General features: G+C 31.3%; 1 protein-coding gene across 1 annotated transcript in view; it reads left to right on the top strand.

Annotated features, from left to right (window-relative positions):
* Positions 1-22,017, top strand: part of LOC127701460 (probable G-protein coupled receptor 158) — a 62,321-nt gene that overhangs the window by 22,428 nt on the left and 17,876 nt on the right. The window contains exons 3-7 of the mRNA XM_052205328.1: positions 8,009-8,132; positions 9,924-10,067; positions 11,274-11,465; positions 17,789-17,857; positions 18,424-18,533. Of these exons, the coding sequence (XP_052061288.1) occupies positions 8,009-8,132; positions 9,924-10,067; positions 11,274-11,465; positions 17,789-17,857; positions 18,424-18,533 (639 nt within the window). The remainder of the gene's footprint in view (positions 1-8,008; positions 8,133-9,923; positions 10,068-11,273; positions 11,466-17,788; positions 17,858-18,423; positions 18,534-22,017) is intronic.

Genomic DNA, 22,017 nt, shown 5'->3' with positions numbered 1-22,017 from the left:
ACAAAATGTTTTAAACATCTTAAAACAAAAATGAATAAACGTAATATGTGCTGCGATAACTTGTACCCCAAGCTCCAACATTTGCCATGAATAAATGCAACTTTAGGGCAATGAAAAGATGTCTGAATAGCAGAACAAAAAAGAAGATAAATGTTAATGTTCGAATCATAAATTTTAAGCAATTAATATCATTCAGTGACGACGGTCTACCAACAGTAAAATATATTAATTTAAAGAACGCGAGGTGTCAAGTTCACTGCGTTTTTACTCTATAATAATAGTTAAAATCATAATGTCGTTTATCTCACACAGCGTCTGTGTCTTTTAATATGCATTGCTAGAATTCTATCCTGAAACGTGTCTGTTCGTCATAGCAATTATAGTCTGACATGTCATAGAGAAGTTTTCATCACATATCATCCAAATTTCTTTTAACGATTTCACATTATATTCTATTCTCTAACAAGCAAATTGATTTTTTAATACTTGACTCTATTCAATACGTGCTTTGTTTCTATTAAATTAGCATGGCCAGATAAACAAATTGGTGCACGGCTATGATTTTAATCCGACACATATTCTTTGATGGTGTGAGATATTTTATATAATTGGCATGGTGAAATTGATCATGATTTCAGAATGTGTTGATCTTTGAAGCAATATAAATAAATACTTGACGATGCGTTGACAATTGTTGCATCAAATTTATAGCTATTATTTGATTAGTGTCAACCTAATTGATAAAACATTATTTTGCTCTTATATCATCATAGTTCGTAATGATTAGACAGTAACTGTTATACTATTTGTGTTGATTTGATATGCACAATTATTGGTCCGTTATTAAATTTATTGTTAATAAACATTATAGTGATTTCGGTTAGTTTTCTTTCCAATAAGCTTGTAATTCGCCAGAAAAATAGATTTCAACAATTTAACACTATGTAAAATAGTTTGCTGTTGTTGATTGATTTAATAATAAAACAATACACAAAAAATGATACCAGGAATGATCAAAAGTATCATTTTGGAGGGTACACCAAACTGTTTCAACCACCAAGCCCGACTCCTCCTCCAAAACAAATTGACTTACAAATACATACAAACAGCAACAAACAACAAACAGTAAAGGCACCTTTGTGGTTGGGTAAAACCAGATTTGCGTGCACACAAACACCCCTGTCGTCTTGGTGAGTTGACTTTCCAATAATATATTTTGTAATCCGTTCTTACAAACAAATTGGAAAACACTTACCGTTACTTTGACATGTTTTTGTCCTATATAATCAAGAACTCTCTAATTGTACTGTGAAAATTTACCTAAGAGAACTTACTTTACATAAATCTAATATTCAAAGCAATATTTGTTTATATCTAGATTTGGATATTTTAGTTTTACAGCGGAAAATCAAAACAAAAATTTCCAACAAAAGAGACATTTTTTTTTGTTTCACATTGTTAATTTTCCTTTTATTTAGGACAGCGATGTTCCTCAGGGCCCTTTTAATGGTGTTCATATTTCCTAACTTGTTTGCTATGCTGTTGTCTGTAGTGACGTTATCGATATTGATGAACGTAATGTCTGTATGATTAGTAAATTATTAAGTCATGTATTTTATTACCATAAGTTACTTAAAATTTTGCTAAATTCTTACATAGACACTAAGATTTGGTTTTGAACTTTGGCTGTCTTATAAAATTGGGTTATCACATCCTCATTTTTACGGTTAGGTTGTTTATCAAATCCGTAGATTTAGATACGATCGATATTAACTCATTAATCCTTTGAATACACGTAATCTAATAGGTTATCAATTCAACACCATATAAAAATAAGGATATGTGGTATGAAAGCCAAAATCTTTGTTTTATACCATCATAGTAAGATTATTGAATATTGTTTTTATCGGTACTAACATTGACTTTGTTTTTGATAAATTAAAATATTACTAAATATTACTAAATATGTTTTGTTGTACAGTTATGAAAACTGATAGTCCTATATCCTGTCAATATTGAATATGTTTACTTTGGCATTGACCAAGGTCATGCTTTTTTCACATTCTTTATTCTGGCAGAATATGAATAAATAATAAATGAACATAAAACTTTATTAATTTCGTTCGTTTGAAGCACTATTCTGGATTTACCATCCCCAGGAATGATCAAACGCAAACACTTGAAAGACCTAAACACGTGAAGAGCTATAAAACCAAAACCTGTGAGGAGTCTTAGATCGTGTCTTATTTGTGTTTGTGCATCGTGAATTTCCAACTAAATTTTACAGTTTGTTCTACAACACTGTCCCGTGTAAGTGGGAGGGTTGAGCGCTCATAGAAATATTTCACCCCTCTACATTCTAAATGTGCCTGTTTTAAGTGAGGAGCCTGTAATTTATTGATTGTCTTTAGTTGCTGTCTGCCATATTTGGTTTTCGTTTATTGTTTTGTCATAAATCAGACCGATGGTTTTATCGTCTGAGTTGTTTCATATTTGGCATTTTATAGCGGACTATAATGCATGGGGTTCTCTCTATTTTGAAGGCTGTATGACCTACACTTGCCTAAATCTGCTTCATTTACACTCATGTTGGATAGATGTCTCACTGGCAATTCAACCACGACGCTTTATTTTATAATATGTTTTTGATATGTTAGGAATCATTATGCTCATTAATATGATTTCCTGTCAAACACACATCAACTAGATAAAGTTAACCTTGCATTTTGTTTTACGACAATAAATCCTATTCTTTCGGATGAATTTATTGTCAACTGATATCTTTTCACTCCTGTATTGAAATTACTAGTTATCAAATGATGTATTTTGCATGGTTTCATTGCCAAGCCCTGTGAATTGTTTTGTCTCACTCTGATAAACGCTAAATTTCTATGCAGACTCATGTTTAGAATAAGATCATTAAACTATTGTGCCTTATCAAACTTATTTGTTGATGCCACATCTACTTAGTAGTGGGACATTATGTTTTCTGGTCTGGTTTATGCATTCGTCCATCCATCCCATGTCCGTCTGTTTTTACGTTCGTCTCTTCCGTATCAGGTTAGCGTTTTTTTGTAGTTGTAGTTTACAATGAAGTTAAAACTAATCTAATAAAATCATATGCCAAATACAGTTTTTACCCAATATCATTTTTCAATGAAATTTGAAATGTTATAGTGTGAAACCTGTACCTTCCCGAGTTAATGTTTTTGGGTAGAATTGTTAACCATGAAGTTTTGTCACATGACCTTGGACATTATGTACAATATGATGTGTAGTTTCTTTTCAATTAAATGCAAAATTATGGTTTTGAACCATATTTCACGGTTCATTGAATACGGGAAAGAATTGTTCAAGCGAGGCATGGTGTCCCATGGACAAATATTCTTGTGTCTAACTATTTTTATTTTACTGCTTGTTTGGTACGACGCTAGTGTACTGATACTCCGAAGTTCCAGTTAATTAGTGTTAAATGCTGTGGAGTTTACGTCAACACTAGAAAACAAATGTTGACCTGAAACGATCATTTCGATCTCAACAGCTCCTTAAACACTGAACAATAAATTATTAAGTCATTGTTAGTCTTTCAGTCAATATTACTTTAAGACAAACGACGAGGTTTCTGTCTTGGGACATGCACAATAACTTGTGACTGCGTTTATCTAACTATATTTTTAAAGCTGAGTCCTATCCATTTAGTTTTTCAACAGAACTACAAGAAGTACATAACACATACAATAAAATCAGTACAGAGAAGGCAAAGGTGTCAACGGTATCAATGATAGGTTCACTTATTAGACCTTAACAATATCACTGCTGGTAGACTGCTAGCCTATAAGGTATCTCCTACCCAGTTAGTCATTGTTTAGGTATTTTTCCTGATTTAATATATTTATTTTAAATTAGTTCTTTTTACGGGAAACAGTTAGTTTAAAAACAAAAAAATAGAAGTACACTCCTTAAGGAAAGTTGACCGTAGAAAATCGTCATCGTTTAGTGATACAGTCCGTCACGTATATACTTCTCATCAAATGTTTTAACCATTAGTTTTGAAATTACCGGATGAAGGTTAATGATTGTTCAGACATATGTATTGGACACAGTTTAACTCGAGTTGAATATTATCTCCTTCAGAATTATGCAGTATATACTAGAATGTATTGTTTTAAAAAAAGTTATATCGAATAAGTGTGTGTTGGTTGAAATATCTTCTAGCAACAACAATTTATTGTTAATTGTATAATACCGATATAAACTGTTATGGTTTATCCCTTTTGTCGATAGCAGAAATAGGAAAAAACAAAACCCAACACAAAACACTAAAAGGTTTCAAACCTTTAACAAGCTCTTTATTTTTACCTTCAAACCTGATAATCATTTGATAAAACTAATGCTTGGAATTTGCTTTGAAGCAGTACAAAATAGGAAATCACACGTGATTAATTAACCGATTAGAACGCCATTATAGCCAAGGTGTTCTTATCATTCCGGTTTTAAAGTTATTGTTTCTAAACATTTGAGTGATTTGGCTTTGTTTTCATTCCAATTTGTTATGACACAGATGAGTGTGCCGAGAATGATCGCCCTAACCATTAAAAAAATGTGTTTTGTAAATGTTTACACAATGTACTGATTTGTAGCAAATATTTTCTATTAATAATATAATGTTATTCACAGCATACATGCACATCTTAACGTACAGTTCTATATCATATTTATATTCTCAGTCCAGGATAATCATTTATCAAACAATTTTAATTCATTTGATAAATGGAAAAATGGTTTTACATATGATTCTGTCTCCGAAAAAAGCAATGAAGATACGCACACCCATGGAGGTATTATAAAAGACCAACAAGGAAAAAGACAACGCCATGACAAAAAAAAAAAGGAAAAATAACAAGCAGTAAAAGCAGACCACAAAAAACCGTTTCACTGGTGGCACCCGTTGTGCTGCATATAACAGTTAATAATCCAGTGATATGTCGTATTCGAGGAAACGAGGATGGGATTGTGGTTTCGATAAATGGAACGAATCCGTGGTCTTCTGTGGTTCACTTATTCGATAACGCTAAACCAACATGGTGGCTTCTGTAAATCATTTGAAACGATTACGTCAGCTTTAACATTAAGTTCAACAATTCCACGAAGACAAGAGCCTTCTATTAAAGAAATAATGATATGAAACACAAGCTCTGGAATATTGTTTCAACTGAGACAAACATTCCATATGTTGCTAGAATATAGCTACATAGAAATAAAAACATCGCGATTGAAAATTTGAGATTATTTTTGTTGTTTATAAAGTTAAGTATACGTAATCTACCTATTTTCACCGTCAATTTTTTATAAAGATCAAAATTTGAAAACATTTCTAAATAATCTGTGGTATTCTTGATTTCAAGTTAAACGGATGCAATCAACAGTCACCACACTTCAAATTATACAGTGACAGGACATAATTATCTATGTAGCAAAGCGCGAAGTTGACGTAAATGCTAGCTTTTTCATCCTCCTCTGAATAAAGGAAATATGGTGGGCGAGAAAAGGAGCACATATGCTGCCAATAGAAATTCCGGCTGTCTCCTGTAAACATGTTCACACAAATATGTTTTCAATATAAAGAAAAATTCAGCATCATGCCAGTCTTTACTTTTGTTTTTAATCAGAAATGTTTTGTTTTTAATTATGAATAAACGCGGAGTTTGGGTAAATGACAATGAGAAAGCAACCAAACGACAAAAGAAGTCAAAAGACTTCTAGATTCAACATTTAGTCCAAAACAAAACAGAAGTGACTATACTATACAATACGTCAAGCTCCCAGTAGTTCGATGCTTATCTTACAATTGCAAAATGGAACAGTGTTGCTTGCAGACAAATTAAAATGAACTCTTGTTGTCAACTAATATATAATTTAATGATAAATTGTGGATGCACAGGGCGGGTAATGCATGCATTACAGTAGACGCTTACCCTGTCCACGCACTCGTTCTTGCTCCTTTTTGGAGTTCTCAGTTTGTTTTATTAGTTTTACATTGGTTTGTATCTTCTTACCACTTTATGAGATTTGAACCTTGGTAAAGTATTACTGTTAGTGTTACCTGAATATATGATCACAAGACTTTAATCAATTTTAAGCTCACAATTTTTTCACAAACTTAAACTGTAAATGGTTTGAAAACTTTGTTTAAAATCTCTAATTGTATCTAGAACACATACACTATTTTTTCTTTTTGGACTCGAAAGAAAAATTCCCTGATCAAGTTGACAAATTTGTTAACCACTTCTGAGAAGCTTATATATTGCCTGTTCCTGAAAAGCCCAGTATAAATGATAAAATTACACAATATTGAGTCTTTAAGAAGGGGTTTATATTGAAAATTAAGATTTTTCGCATAAATGTGATTTTTAACAAGAAAAGCTCATCCTATGAAAGTGAAAATCAAAATTTTAACATATAAGTTGTACGGACAATGTATTATCGATTTTTACATGTGATGGTAGTATTTGAATAAAAAAAGCGTTATTTCTTATTTCTGAAAGTAAATCAATATCTTCTCATATGTCGATGGTAGTCTGCATCAGTGTATATATCACTTTCATGCTTTATATTTTGAATTATAGTCCTGTATAGTTATTCATTTAATTACAAGCACTGCATGATTCGAAGATTACTTTTATTGAATTGAAATATCATTTTCCTGTCAAAAATATTAATATTGCTGCAATATTGGCTTCCGTATTTATTGATAAAATGCATCCACAGATCAACTTCTCGGAGCTCGATAATGAAAAACAATTGTCAAATTTATCTTACAGTACTTTATTTGATTAGCGGAAAATAGCTTCTCCTGTTTTATTATAAGTGAAACCATTATGGCTACATGTTAAAGTAATTTGTCAAACACAAAATGTGATGGATTCATAAATTAATTTATAAGAACCACTGAATTACATATTCAGTTAATAATCAAATAAACGTGTCTCTTTCAAAAACCAATATTCGAGTTAGACACAATACTAACAACAACCCAAACCTTCAAAAAACTTTCCATGAAATTACCTTTACCACTTAATTGTATCTAGCATTTTAAATTTGGGTGATTTGCTATTTTCTTTCGGTTAAACCCAATTGAAACAGTTCTCAAAATTTGGTCTAAACAAACTATATTAACCGACTAAGACTATTGAGTCATTTTTTCAATTGCCATCAAGGTCTTTCTAACCATTTTTAGAAACATAAATGTTTGTATGGAGCATAGTTAAGTATATCGCATCATTAATAGTCTCACGAGAAAACACATTATAATGAAGCGTCAAGTTCCTTCCTATTAGGTGCCAATTACGTTTCTGTGGTCACGGGCAACAATAAAAAGCAAATACTTTTCACAATAAGATATAGATATACATTAGAATTGTAAGCTCAGATGTTAGCAAATTTATATCATAATGTAAATCAAAATATTTTGTTATCAAAACTTCAGTATATAGATATCATGTATATAAAGATTTTTATAGTCGAAGTACAGAAAAAGAACTTGTATTTAATTTTGTTTTTTAGTTTCCCTTCACCAATTTACTTTCAAGCTAGTTTTGTTTGTAACGATATTCACCAATAGCAGCAACATAATAGTCGTCGTCATCATAATTCTTGACTGCAAACTTCCGATAGATTAACATGATTTGAATATTTTTATGACTATTTTGTGCAAATTTTGGATTCATTATATGGTTGACTTTTCTACAGAAACCGTTTTGATGTATCGATTTCTATGATTATAGACTGTTTTCTTTGACCCCTTTGAAGCAGTTTCCATAAATAGATTTGAATGGTGCACACTTATTGCTCTTAGCGACCGTGAAACTTTTCTTGAATAGACAGATATGTACAAATAAGACACCTACACAGGAATTAAATAACTCGTTCAAATGACAGTATTCATCATTAAATATTGATGTTGATTTTTGCAAGGGTAACCTTCATTAATTGCTTTTATATTTTGTAGAGGAACGAGTGGGATCGACATTGACTTACAAAAGGTTGATATCGACCAGTGTCCAAATATACCAGGGAATACCGAACGGAACGTTTTCGCTGGTTCAGCTAAATGTAAACAGGGGACAACTAAGGTAGATATGATTCTTTGCTTTTGATTTATATCATTTGAGTTTTGTCCCCTGGATCTTTTAACACACCAACACCTCTATACCTATCCCATTTACAAATAATATGGCTCATTCTACCTCATATCATGGCACTTTTTTATTATTGCTCAAAATTTTGTTTATTTTATTAGCCCCTCTATTTGCTTAATGTCCTCATATAATCCTTAAATTGCTGTCATGTGTTTACAATGATACTTTATGGCATATATTGATAGAAATTGTTGACAAATTTCCATGTTTGTTCTGTATGCATTCAGGTACTTAAATGTAATAAATTTGAGTTTTCAAGCTTCAAACCAAGAAGCAAATATTAAAAAACTGAACGTGATAATATACTCCAGTTCAAACTATCATAAGTTAGGTAATCACAAACAAACATAGGAATACAATCTGTTGGAACCATATAAGTACATGAACCAAGCATGAAGTCGATGAGTGGATAGGGTAGCCTAAAATATAAACTGAAAATGTTCTGTACAAAAGTTGAAAACCAAAATTGACCTTTGTGAAAATAGAAAAAAAAGTTGTAAAATATTCGAATCATGTCAAATGTATACAGTAGTAGTGTACATGTTATGTATAACTTAGAACTGAGTGTAAAGTTATTGGAAGTAAAAATATAATATGATATTATACTATAATGTAAAGGAGAATGGGTTATGTTGTATTGCTTCGTAGACAATCATGAAATGGAGAACGATAGGAGTAGGAAGTTTCAAATGAAAAAGGGATGGAAGCAATGAGTAGGTGTTGATTATAATGGCTTGGATGGAAACAATGAGTAGGTGTTAATTATAATGGCTTGGATGAAAGCAATGAGTATGTGTTGATTATAATGGCTTCGGTCGCTTTTTTGAACTGGTCGTATGCTTATGTCCATTCTTTTAAATCGTTTTCTCTTTTTTCTCTCTTTCATGTTTCCGAATGTCAATCAAGTGAACAGCATTAATGAGTTCTTAAAAAAAAACACCTTACTATTTCGGAATATTATTTTTTTGAAATTATGTCAATAGTATGATATAAAAGAGGGACGAAAGATACCAGAGGGACAGTCAAACTCATAGATCGAAAACAAACTGACAACGCCGTGGCCAAAAATAAAAAGACAAACAGACAAATAAAAGTACAGATGACACAACATAGAAAACTAAAGACTAAGCAACACGAACCCCACCAAAAACTGGGGGTGATCTCAGCTGCTCCGGAAGGGTAAGCAGATCCTGCTCCACATGTCTCTCTCAGTAATTGGCTAAATAGTACTTCTCTTCCTACTGCTACTTTTACAAATTGTAAAACAAAACAAAACAAGACAAACCCTTAAAAGCCCCAAATAAGATATGCCTCTTGACACTCCTTTTGTAATGGTCAACTAACTCGTGACGACAGTCTTAAAGTGTATGCTGAATCCATGTAGTCTGAATATCACTTTAAATGTGTAGTCTCCGAGAAAGCAATTTCATGTAGAATTATATGCAAATACTATTACTGTGGATTCATTATCATTCGTGGGGTGCCAATTTTCGTAGATTTCGTGGTTTCAGACAAACAACAAATTTAAATGTTCAACGAATTACACATTTTCTATAAGGTTGTATGCAGACATTGCAAAACCACAAAATCAAATATCCACGTTTTTCTCAATCCACGAAAATTGGTACCCACGAAAATAAATGAATCCACAGTGTAATAGTCACTTTGCGTTTCAAACTGTATATATGCAACTAAAATTATAAGTTTCTGTACCTTCTGTTGTAGTGTGTTCCGATAGAGGGTCTCGGATTTCGCAGAGGATCTTATAAGTGTGTTTGTAAGGACGGTTATTACTTTCCAGATATCTTCGCTAATCCGAGATACTACAATGGTTCTGAAATAGAAGCAGAATTTGCGAAGAAAGAGAGGGTGAGTAGTCCTGGAATAAGATTTAAATACGTTTGGTATACAAGTAATAAATTCCGAAAACATTTATAGAAATATATATATATATATATACAAGTCTAAATTGTAAACAACGTTCAAACCTATGATTTTTCATTATTAAAACAAATCGCTTTTAAAGTAAATCAATCCACTCCCTTATTGTATAACATCTATTGCACTCTAACTGATCTGAAATTCATATATATGCACACTTCTAAAAATGATTGAATATGAATTTCAGATCAGTTAAAGTGCAATAGATGTTATACAATAAGGGAGTGGATTGATTTACTTTAAAAGCGATTTATTTTAATAATGAAAAACAATTAGAAGCTTCTATTAGTAAAGGGTTAATTTATTTTCTTTTTGGAGTACAAGATTATCTTCAGTATTTTACTTTAGTTAGATTAGAAAATGACAATGCTGGTAGCTCTTATGTTTTATACAATTCATAGCACTTTCCACTTTAATAAACTTTTAAGGACTCAAACATTTAAATGCTATTTACTCAGAAAATGTAGAACGGAAAAAAATTGAAAAAGTAACTGGTGCAGCAATTGACACCTTGCGAAACAACAGTAAGTTTTATTGTCCATTATATATAATATATTCAAGTGTCCTTCTTTTCCAAAACCTCTACATTTACTGATGAAATAATGTCAACACGACTACTTAAATAGAGGGAACTTTTGAATATCGACTACATCTGTATATTAAAAACGAAAATCATTTAAGTAATACAAGTATAAAACATGACATTATATATAGTTTCATCAATATTGTTTAATTTTGTTATGTGATGGACTTGAACTTCAATGAAATCAGTTATGTATATGTTAGTATTCTCGCAATCAGATTTGATCTCAGATATTTTTTCCACTCTCTTGTCCCCTTTTTGTACTATCCACTTTACATCTATGTTTTGTTATGAACATGCTTGTCTCAGAAGAATGCATTTAGCGCATAAAAAAACTATGCCTGCTATTTATATTCCGTCCGACTAGATGTATGTTGTACTGAAAATATAGTATGTAAGAAAACAGAGGTGTGATGAAGTGAACAATTAAAGGAGAACATTTTTTCAATAAGTATTTTAACGGTGTGAATCTAACCGTAAAAGTATCTTTATTCAGTAAATATATAAAATCAATTATATTGTGAGTTATTTTTAACCTTTAATAATTGCAGGGAGAGCTTACTAGGTATGATACTTTTGTATGTGAACCATGTGCTGTCGGATGTGACACGTGTGAAGACGGAAGTCCATGTATTCTGTCACTTGATTGGTTGACTAGAAGTCTGTTACTTGGAATATCATGTATCGTTATGTGCTGTATCCCACTTTTGATTTGGTTTTCAGTGCAATATAGAGATGTCAAGGTTAGTTACAATGAATACTGATCAAGCTGCTCTTATAAAATAAAATGTGTTCAAGAAATGTTGTTGATACCGTTTTAGAATACTGTGATTTTTCCCAAAATGCTAAAAATATTAAAAACAAACGGATATATATCTCTTTACATCTTCACGTTTAAAACACATTAATGTGTGTAAAATTGTACGTTTATTCGTCATTAAGGTGGTACCCAACACCTTGACTAATATTAATTTGGCTCGTTTAATTTTCATAAAATTTTGACAAAATGTTTACTTTGACCCTTTGACAAAAATATAAAAATTTCAAAAAATTTGAACCAACCACTTTATCAGAAAATTTTCGTTGGTTATATAGCAGTTTGACAAACACTAATTTTGATCATTGAGAAGCTTAATATTTCCTTAACAATACAACGTAATTAAAACGTATAGCTGATTTTTACAGAGTTATCTCCCTGTAGTGTTAGGTACCACCTTAAGTCTTAAAGAAACTGAAGGTAGAAAATAAATTGTATTTTATCTAGACACTCGATTTGAAAAGTATTGAAATGAACAAGTGTAAATGGATTTTATGATTTCGAAATGTCAGAATTGACAACACTAAAATTTCAAAACTTTTAGGGAGCGTAAACACGACGAACCAACAAGTCTTGCATGTATGAACCGGCACTGTAATGTTTCATGATATTAGTACGTAAAATCAAATTAATTTACATAATCCGAATCTGATCCAGAAAAGTAATCCCATGTCGTAATTTCCTCCAGCGTCTTATTATGACAAGACATATTCCAACTTATATCAGTAATCATATAGTGCTTATTAAGAAATATATTACACCTAGAACTAATTTACATTCAGACAGTACCGAGCGATGTTTGTCTATAGATTAAGCCTAGACATAGTTTACCGTCAGATGGTACCGAGCGATCTTTGTCTATAGATTAAGCCTAGACATAATTTACCGTCAGATGGTACCGAGCGATGTTTGTCTATAGATTAAGCCTAGACCTAATTTACCGTCGGATGGTACCGAGCAATGTTTGTCTATCCTCAGCCTCTTCGACTTCGTTTACGATTTTTTGATTCGAACGCCTCTGAAGAGCCTTATGTAGACGAAAAGTCCGTCTGGCGAAATAAATCAAAAGCCTGGTATCTTTGATAGGATTTAACAACCAATTGGTCGATGTCACTACTGGTGATCGATTCGTTTCCTAACTAGCCAGGTAGTCGGCGCTTCTGAAATTTTCGGTAAATTCACTGCTTATAAATGTTAACATTATTTGAAACACTAAGGATGCATATATGGTCATAATCAGATTTAGCCCAACTTTTTTCTCGTCGATTTTGCAATAACTGTTGTGTTTCGACAGCCCCTGATAGGGCTTATGTAGACAAATTACTCATATTGCATATCAAATTTTGAGTCTGGTGTTTTTGAAGAATCTGTTTTGAAAGATTTCTCCTTAATCACATTCTACGTATAGCCTGTCATCAGAGAGTCTTTTTCTTCCGTATCAAGTATGATACTAACTCTAAATCCCAACGGATATTGATATACAAGCATCATATAAATCAACATCATTCATCTCTCCTGTAAATCTATATGATTGTGACATTATTTTACAGTGATCTACTATAAATTCAAGTTTGCGATTCCTCATGATTTAATAATATAAATTGTGAAAAAATTCTTTGCACATTTTTGGAAAATATGTTGATTACTATCTTTCAATGACAGAGTCAAAACATCTGTTCGAGATGTACAATACAATATATATACAAGATTACATACGAAGGGCTAAATTTATATTTTAACGACCTACAATTGAAATTATGTTCACCCTGCTATCTTTAAAAGCGCAATAAGATTTCTTCTCTTTCTTCTTTTATATGCTTGATTAATTCTCTCTGTTTGTGTCACACTTGACTGTGACATAAATGAGATTTGATTTGAACGTTAAGCCACAAATTATATAATTCGTTTTTTTCTGTTCTAAACGTAACTTTAAATGACAGATTAGATTTCTGTTTTGACATTTTAAATGGATATTTGATATTAATAGATTAAAAGAAGTGGAGATTACGTAACGTGTTTTGTTTCTAAAGAAAGCAATGTTTTATTTCAACAAAAGCCTGATATGTTTTCTGAGAAAGCTGTCATTTGGGATAATTCTCACATGCTTTGGCTTAAATTCATGCCATTTTATTATGACACGATATTAGAAACTATTACTTTCATTTTATACAACTTTCGTTGATTAATTTTGAAGTGTTTCTTAAGCGTCGAAAAATCTTCTTTCTTTAACGAAGTGACTCTTTAAATTGAAAAAAAAATAAAGGGATAAGTTTTGACGTTTCAATAATGTTCCCCGAGGGAAACATGTTTTTGCAATTTGTAGCTTCAATTTGAATTTGTCAAATCTATTCAATGTTCATAGTAGATTTCTATCAATGAAGATGAAGATGAAGGCAGCTTCATAAGTTGTAATTAAAATTTAAACTAGCTAAGAGGAATAAAAATCAAAATGCTTTATTTGCAGATAAGGTTTAGGGAGAAAGGATTGAAAATCTTCATTAATAACTTCCGCTTGGAAAGTTGAAATAAACAACAATTGCTTTGTTAGAATATTTTCTTTTATGCAACGACATCTTGATACTGCAAGTCTTTGAAAAATCAATGTATAGGTTGAACGTTATAAAAAAACTTGAATATTACGAATAATGTTTTCATAAAAAGAGAGAGAGAAAGTGTGTGTGCTTTAAAATTAAAAAAACATGAAGGGTAAAGCACACCGTCCCAGCTTGGAAAAATTTAAAAGAATAAATGCATTTATAAGTTTTTTCTATTATTACTTGATAAGGCGAATTTAGCATTTAATAATGCGAATTTAGCATAAATTACAGCATGATCTGATTTTTATTATTTGATATTTTTTGTCATTTTAGGAACATACCATTATTATGCATTTATTGAAAAGGATAGATACACACGTTGAAATGAAATGCCGTATAAAATTGTATATTTTCATGTGATAATGTGAGGCATACTCAAGTATTTTAAGCAATAATATTTCAGTCGTCACGAAGCATACTCTTTTGGACCCATATAAACAATAAATCCTTTGAAAGAAATCATTAGTCTATATTTGAAAATAGCATTTTAAAATTAAAACTTGTTATGGTTTAAAACCAAATGTATAGTCATGTTATCTTTTTCTGACTTTAAGTATATCTTGTTTTAATGAGTGAAAACTATGTGATTGTGTTATTTTGCTATTGTCACTTTTTGTATTCTTGTCTTTCATTTTTGCTTATGTGCTTTGTCTAAAAAGTGTCTATATGCCTTTTTGTTTTTCTTTGTTGACATAGTTGTTTGTTTTTATAGTGATAAAGATTATAAAACAATGTTGACTGCTGTACCCCAATTTTTGACATTTTTACCTATTACGTATGTTTGTTTTGCTCACACGTTGTTGTCAATATCATGGAATTCTATACGACTGTCATACAAGTGAGAGGTTTCGCTAGCTATAAAACCAGATTTAATCCACCATTTTCTGCATAAGGAAACGCCTGTACCATGACGAGTATATGACAGTTAGTTTCCATTAGTCTATATTTGAAAATAGCATTTTAAAATTAAAACTTGTTATGGTTTAAAACCAAATGTATAGTCATGTTATCTTTTTCTGACTTTAAGTATATCTTGTTTTAATGAGTGAAAACTATGTGATTGTGTTATTTTGCTATTGTCACTTTTTGTATTCTTGTCTTTCATTTTTGCTTATGTGCTTTGTCTAAAAAGTGTCTATATGCCTTTTTGTTTTTCTTTGTTGACATAGTTGTTTGTTTTTATAGTGATACAGATTATAAAACAATGTTGACTGCTGTACCCCAATTTTTGACATTTTTACCTATTACGTATGTTTGTTTTGCTCACACGTTGTTGTCAATATCATGGAATTCTATACGACTGTCATACAAGTGAAAGGTTTCGCTAGCTATAAAACCAGATTTAATCCACCATTTTCTGCATAAGGAAACGCCTGTACCATGACGAGTATATGACAGTTAGTTTCCATTAGTTCGATGTGTTTGAGCTTTTGATTTTGCCATTTGATAAGGGACTTTTGGAATTTTCCTTGGAGTTCTTTATTTTTCTTTTGATGATACAGATTTAACACTTCACTTAAACGAATAACAATTTTTTCCCAAATTTAAATGCAGTGGATTTGTTGAATAGTTGTATCTGAAATTACATTTATAAGGAATATTACGTTGGCAAATATGTACGGGTAATTTCACTAATAACTCATAATGTAATTATCTGTAATTTGAATTTTACGGATTTCTAAAGGTTTCCAAATGATTTTAGTATAATAGGGGAAAAACATTTAAAAGTTATTTAATCCTTTTAAAATGCACTAAGGTTTTAGTAGAATTAGAAACCAGGGCCAATAAATATTTTAATTGTTGACTGATGAATAAAATATTGAAAGTGCATTTTTAAATCTAGTTAATTTGGTTCATTCAATAAATTGTTATATGGTAGAAAAATAGTACTTTCCTGATTTATTATCTGAATATGACTTCCTTTAGAAGAAAAAATATTCAAATTTAATCAAGATATTTGATTTGTTCAATTGATAACAATTTTTTTCTATGTTATTGATGTGTATTTTAGGAGATATATGGCATATCTATAGAATCGTCTGTGCTATTTTTCTTGCCAATTTGTTCCTTTATTGCTATGAGACTGGCTTCATACAATATAGTAGCTTCTCTAGAAGAATGAAAACAAACTGGCAATTTCCTATAACTTTTCATTCCGTTATAAAGATGTTACTCTCACTAAATAATAAGTTTGGTAACAATGTTTATCACATATATCTATCCCATTGAAATTTAAACAAAGGATACTACAAATACAGTTAAGTTTGCTTCATAGCTTGAATAAAATTTGCTGTTGACTGAGAACTTAATATCACAAAAAAAGGTGATTAGAATATTCTAATTGTGAACGTTTTTCTATGTATCAAAACTGTAGCGAGAACGTCAAATATTATTATCTCCCAGTAGATATGATATTCTAGGCCTCCCGTGTCCTATCACAATTTCCCTGATTATTGAAAAAGTGCTTTTAAGGAAGCTTATAAACTTATAATTTTTAATGGTAATGTTCAAGGAATTTTCACGTTGAGAGTTTAACAGACACCACCGTCATGTTTGGGTGACGACTGCTATAAATTAGTGTCACAGATGACCATGAATATAGTCATCTTGTCATACCCACGATTCCTGATAATTACTGAATGTTACATATCATTTTCATATCAAGTTGTATTACCTGTGGTGAGCAACATCATGGAAACTGGTGAAACTAAACATATTTATTCGCATTTTCCTTACTTGCTGCAGGTTTTAGAAAGAAATTAATTTTGTTTTTGAACAATTTCTTAATCCATGATATGATACAGTTATCATCATGATTAAAAAATAATTATTGTCAATTGTGTCTAATGTTAACATTTGCATATACTTCACTTATCTTAAAAATACTTTTTAAATATTTTGTTTGAGAACCCGAAGCAATACTTTATTAACTCTAAAGTATATTTGTTTAATCAGTTCAGGATACAACAGATACAGATAAGTCTGCCTCATATCTTGATTAAAATCTAGTGTCGGTTGAAACAAACCAGATGATATTAGCTTCCCAATTGTGAACTTTTCATTTCTATGTAGCAACATTCCAGCAGCGCCTGCATATGAAGTATATATCTCCAAGTTAATATGATATCCAAGAGCATGTATTTCCTATAATGATTTCCTCGATAGAGGGTTGCTGCTTAAACGGAAGCGTTTAAGCCAAGTGTTGGATTTGAAAGCATCCCTTCATTTTTTTACGTACCCCCTCACGAAATGATGAACCATTTTGGAATATTTGTTTCACAGATGACGACAGATATGTTCCAGTATGTCGTTACCATAATTCCGTAATTTTTTCCTCGAATGTAGCAAACCGCATTAGACATTTGATGGTTTTTTGGTTTCTTGCCATGACATTGATTGTTTGTTTTCGACTTGTGAGTTTGATAATCCCTTTAGTATCTTCCGCCTCTCTTTTCTAATGCACACTCAAGTTCGGTGTACTTTCATTTGCTAAAATGTGATAAGTTGCAGTTTGAATTCATCTCTACGAACTGAGGTAATAGAAATTCATGTTATGTCTTTGGTAGTGTAAGTAGCAACAAACAGATTTGCATTATTGTACCTCGTCAACATCATTACAATATGTGTTAACGCATGTTTATTATAATTATAGGTAATGAAAGCAGCGAGTCCAGTATTATTACGTTTGATTGTCCTGGGTGCATTTTTCTTATATTGTCCAGTAAGTATATGTATTACTTATTCAAGTATGAATGAAACACAACAAAAGTAAATGTTCCAAAACGAAATTTAAAAAAATATAAAACGATAAGTGTTATGTGCAATAGACGACTTTCGAGTTCGTGCACTTTCCCGTAAATTTCCTACGTCACAATGCTTATGTTAATACGTCACAGTAGGAACCGATGGTTCGATGACGTCGTTTACGATGATTGACCTCAGGTCAACCGGCGTAACTCATTCAAAAAAATAAAACCAACTCCAGATTGTTGTATGAAACAGATAACCAACAACACCTAAGGAAAAGAAATTTAGGAAGTAATTCTCCTGTAAGATATAGTAGAAGTAACTAGAAATGTAGTCAACGGACAAAATCGTAGTTTGTTAATGGTCTTTAACAATAACGACAGATTTTAAACATCGGTACATGTACCCAAGAGAAGTAATGAGTATGAAATAGGATTTTTATTTTAAACTACAGTATTCATATTTTCAAATGCCTGCATATTTTTTTAGAAGATTTTGTTTGGTTATTTGAAACTAATTTTTTCATATATTTGTTTTCAGTTGATTACTGGATATTTTGAAGCGAGTGTTCTGACATGTATATTACGGTGCTGGTTTAGGGAAATTGGTTTCTCTATATCATATGGTGCTCTATTGTTGAAAACATGGAGGTAAGAATATTAATCGTAAAATTGTTCCTCATTTTTTGTCATAACCGAATGACAGTCTTTACTCTAATCTAGATATGAAACTTATTCTAAAAACACATTTGTATTACTTACCACTGCTGGTGAACAATGATACCATCTGCTTTGTATTCATAGCTCGTGTACTTAAATGATTCAAATTATCAGTTATGATTTTAACTTTTTGTTGAAAAAGTAACATATCAAAAATTAAAAATGAAGTATTAAACTCTATAAACTAAGATTTAAACTCTTTCATCCAAAGTTGTTTTTCGAGGAATTAGACTGTACTCATTTGGCTCCTTTAGGTTAGATGCTTTTAAATATAGTCAACATTACCATTACTCTGCCGATGTTCAAATCCCATTAAAGTTTAATATATTTGGTTTCAAAATGTGTTCCCGAAGGTTTTCATTAAAGCATCGTATTAAAGTGTCGTTTGCATATAAATCATCAACATACATTGTTTTTATCCTTATTTAGGTTCCATAGGAATATTCACACATTGACAAACTCCTGACATATATGTTTGACAATTTTATTTTCATTTGGTAAATTTTCTTCGTTTTCTGTTTCACTTTGTAGACTCATGTCTCTTATAGATCTCTGAGTTTTGTTTCTCTTTTAGTATCTTCAGTCCCTTTTTATTTACAGTATTCACAATAAAAAGATGTTTATACCATATGAACTTTGTTTAACTTGAAAGCAAATTTTCTAATTGAAATAACTGGATTGCGTATTCTATAAATTAGACACAAACATACTAGATTTCGTCATCAGATAAGCATTTTCCGGAATTTCAGAGGTTAAATGAAAGAAATTACTATATTTCTGTCTTATAGAATAGGGAATGTAAACGTGAAATGTGTCAAAGAGACAACAACCCGACTAAAGAGCAGAAAACAGCACAAGGTCACCAATTGTTCATCAAAGAAGAGAGAAAGTCTAGCACCAGTAGGCAGAATTCAGCTGAACCCTAACAATAATTTTTACGAATTAAGCGAAATGGACGCCACACTTAACTTCGAAACCTACAAATGAACCAAAATGTTAAAAACATCCTAGACTTACAGAGGCTGGAGGTTCATGACTTGGGACAGACGCAAAACATGCGGCGGGTTTAAACATGTTTTGTGAAATCTCAACCTTCCCCTATATCTCTAGCCAATATGGAATAAACAAACACACAGCAAAATGCACAGTACAACTTAGTTCAAAAGAAGAAACTAAGCAAAATGACAATGATTAACATAATTTAACAATAGACTACTAACTGTTAACTGACATGCCAATTCCAGACTTCAATTAAACTGATAGAAAGATTATGTCAACCACAGTTCCTATCTTCGGAGGTTTAGTAACAGGTCAAATGTTTTTAATCTCCGATTACATGGTGTATCTTACAATAAACGAAAATTTGCGCTAGACGACTAAACCTTGTTAAAATCTGCCTTTTTACTGGTTATCTTTACCAGCTTATTCATTTAGTTTTTATTCCTTTACAGGACAATAAAACAAATATGTCTTGAAGCCAATTTGTTTAAAAAAATAGCAGTTTATCCTATTAAAAAGTCTTATGTGTTTTGACGCTATTCTGTTAATCTAATTAGTAGTTCGTTGAAATGCTGATAATGGACACCGTTTCAGGAAATAAGATGAAGTACTTTAACGATGCTGACAATAAGAAAATTCAAAGTAATAAATATCATTGACTTAGCTAAACTGATAATAAAGGTCTAGATATATGAGGTAATAACTTCTTTTTATAACTTGACTTTTAACCTTTTCTCTCAATAAGAAGTTAGACAGATAAATAATCAGTGTCACTTTACTTCCAAATCTGTTATATTTGTTTCTTCATTACGTAAAGAGAATTTGTCTTTCGATAAATTGGTAATGTCCATCAAATCGTAACAGTAAAGCGATGCTGACATTTTATAGTAATTTTATCACCAGTCAAACTGTTAATGAACATTTTATACATTTCACATTAGTCTGTATTGATTTCAGAGTAAAATAGTTCGGATGAAATTACAGAATACATATTTCCCCAGATATACACTAGTAATATAATGCATTTAAGTTGGTTATGATCATCTTTAATCACTGGACACCACTACTTGTGTTCAATGACTATAATGTCGAATCTCGGGAACATCATCTGTGAAAGCAAATCAACAAGAGGTAGAATATTAGTAAAAGTAACCACACATTGCTTTCTTGTGTTGATCACAAAGATAAGGTTTGCAATTACGTGTAATTGAACAAAATACTGTAAATTCGAATAACCATTTCATTACCAATAGTTTAGTTAAGTTGCCAACTTTGATCTGAGAAATGTATCAAGAATATACAATATTAACCTTGCCGATAAACACAATTGTTTCCCTCATTAGTGCAATTATAGGGTGATTTGTATCAGTGTATAATTTTCCAAGACGGATGGACAGTCATGATTTATGGTTTCTGATTGCGGCCAAGGTTTTGAACGTCACAAAGGAAATACTTTTCCATAATACAGCAAAAATTACTGTACAAATACCAATTGCAAAGCTATTAGCTATAGATAGTTGAGGCGTTCATGTTGTCTGTAAGTTTGTTATATCTGGTTGAATCTATAACTACAACATTGGAAGGTCAATCATTGTTTTTATTCTTTATTCTTCCGATTTGATATGAACGAACTGTTTAGGCATTTCAAAAGACCCATCCTCCGAAAAAAGGGTATAAATCAAATGAAATAAAAATCTAATTTTGCTTTACAAAGCTGTAGACAGAATTACCTTGAAGGAAAGAGGGCTTTGTAAACGAATGAAAAAAATAAATAAAGCTAGCAAAAATAACGGTGAAACATATGAAACAAAAAATACTGATCAAAGATATCCGGCTAATAATGTGTAACGCCTTACACGCAATCCATATTCACTAGATTCATCAGTGGCGCTCGAATAAAAACTGATGGAGAACCAACTCCAATAGGTTTCGAAAATGACACGTCTTCATCAATGGACAAGTGTTACTACAATATTTCAAACTCTTAATCGCCCTGAATATATAATAGCATTGAATAAATCAACAGCTACAGAGAACATACAAAAATATCTTTTTTCAACACGAAACCCATTCATTGACATTCAAACTAACATATAACAAAACGAAAAATAACCAAAACGAGGTTCCTGACTTAGGATAAGTATATGAACATGTGACAGTACTAAACTAGATAATGAGATCACAACCCTCCCTTATTATGCTCAACAAATATAATAACAAAAGATCTATATCAAATACTATCTTCATAATAATTTGTCGATCTCTAGTTTTCGTTATAGTGTTTTATGGACTTGTTCGTCTTTTCGCAGTATTTCGTGTTTTATGGATTTGTCCGTCTTTTCGTATACGTAGTCTTTCGTGTTTTATGGACTTGTATGTCTTTTCGTAGTCTTTCGTGTTTTATGGACTTGTTCGT

The sequence above is a fragment of the Mytilus californianus genome, unplaced genomic scaffold (genome assembly GCF_021869535.1).
Source record: "Mytilus californianus isolate M0D057914Y unplaced genomic scaffold, xbMytCali1.0.p SCAF_5, whole genome shotgun sequence".
NCBI classification, from domain to species: Eukaryota; Metazoa; Mollusca; class Bivalvia; order Mytilida; family Mytilidae; genus Mytilus; species Mytilus californianus.
Note: the sequence above shows the minus strand (reverse complement) of the source record. Positions and strands in the feature narration are given on the sequence as shown.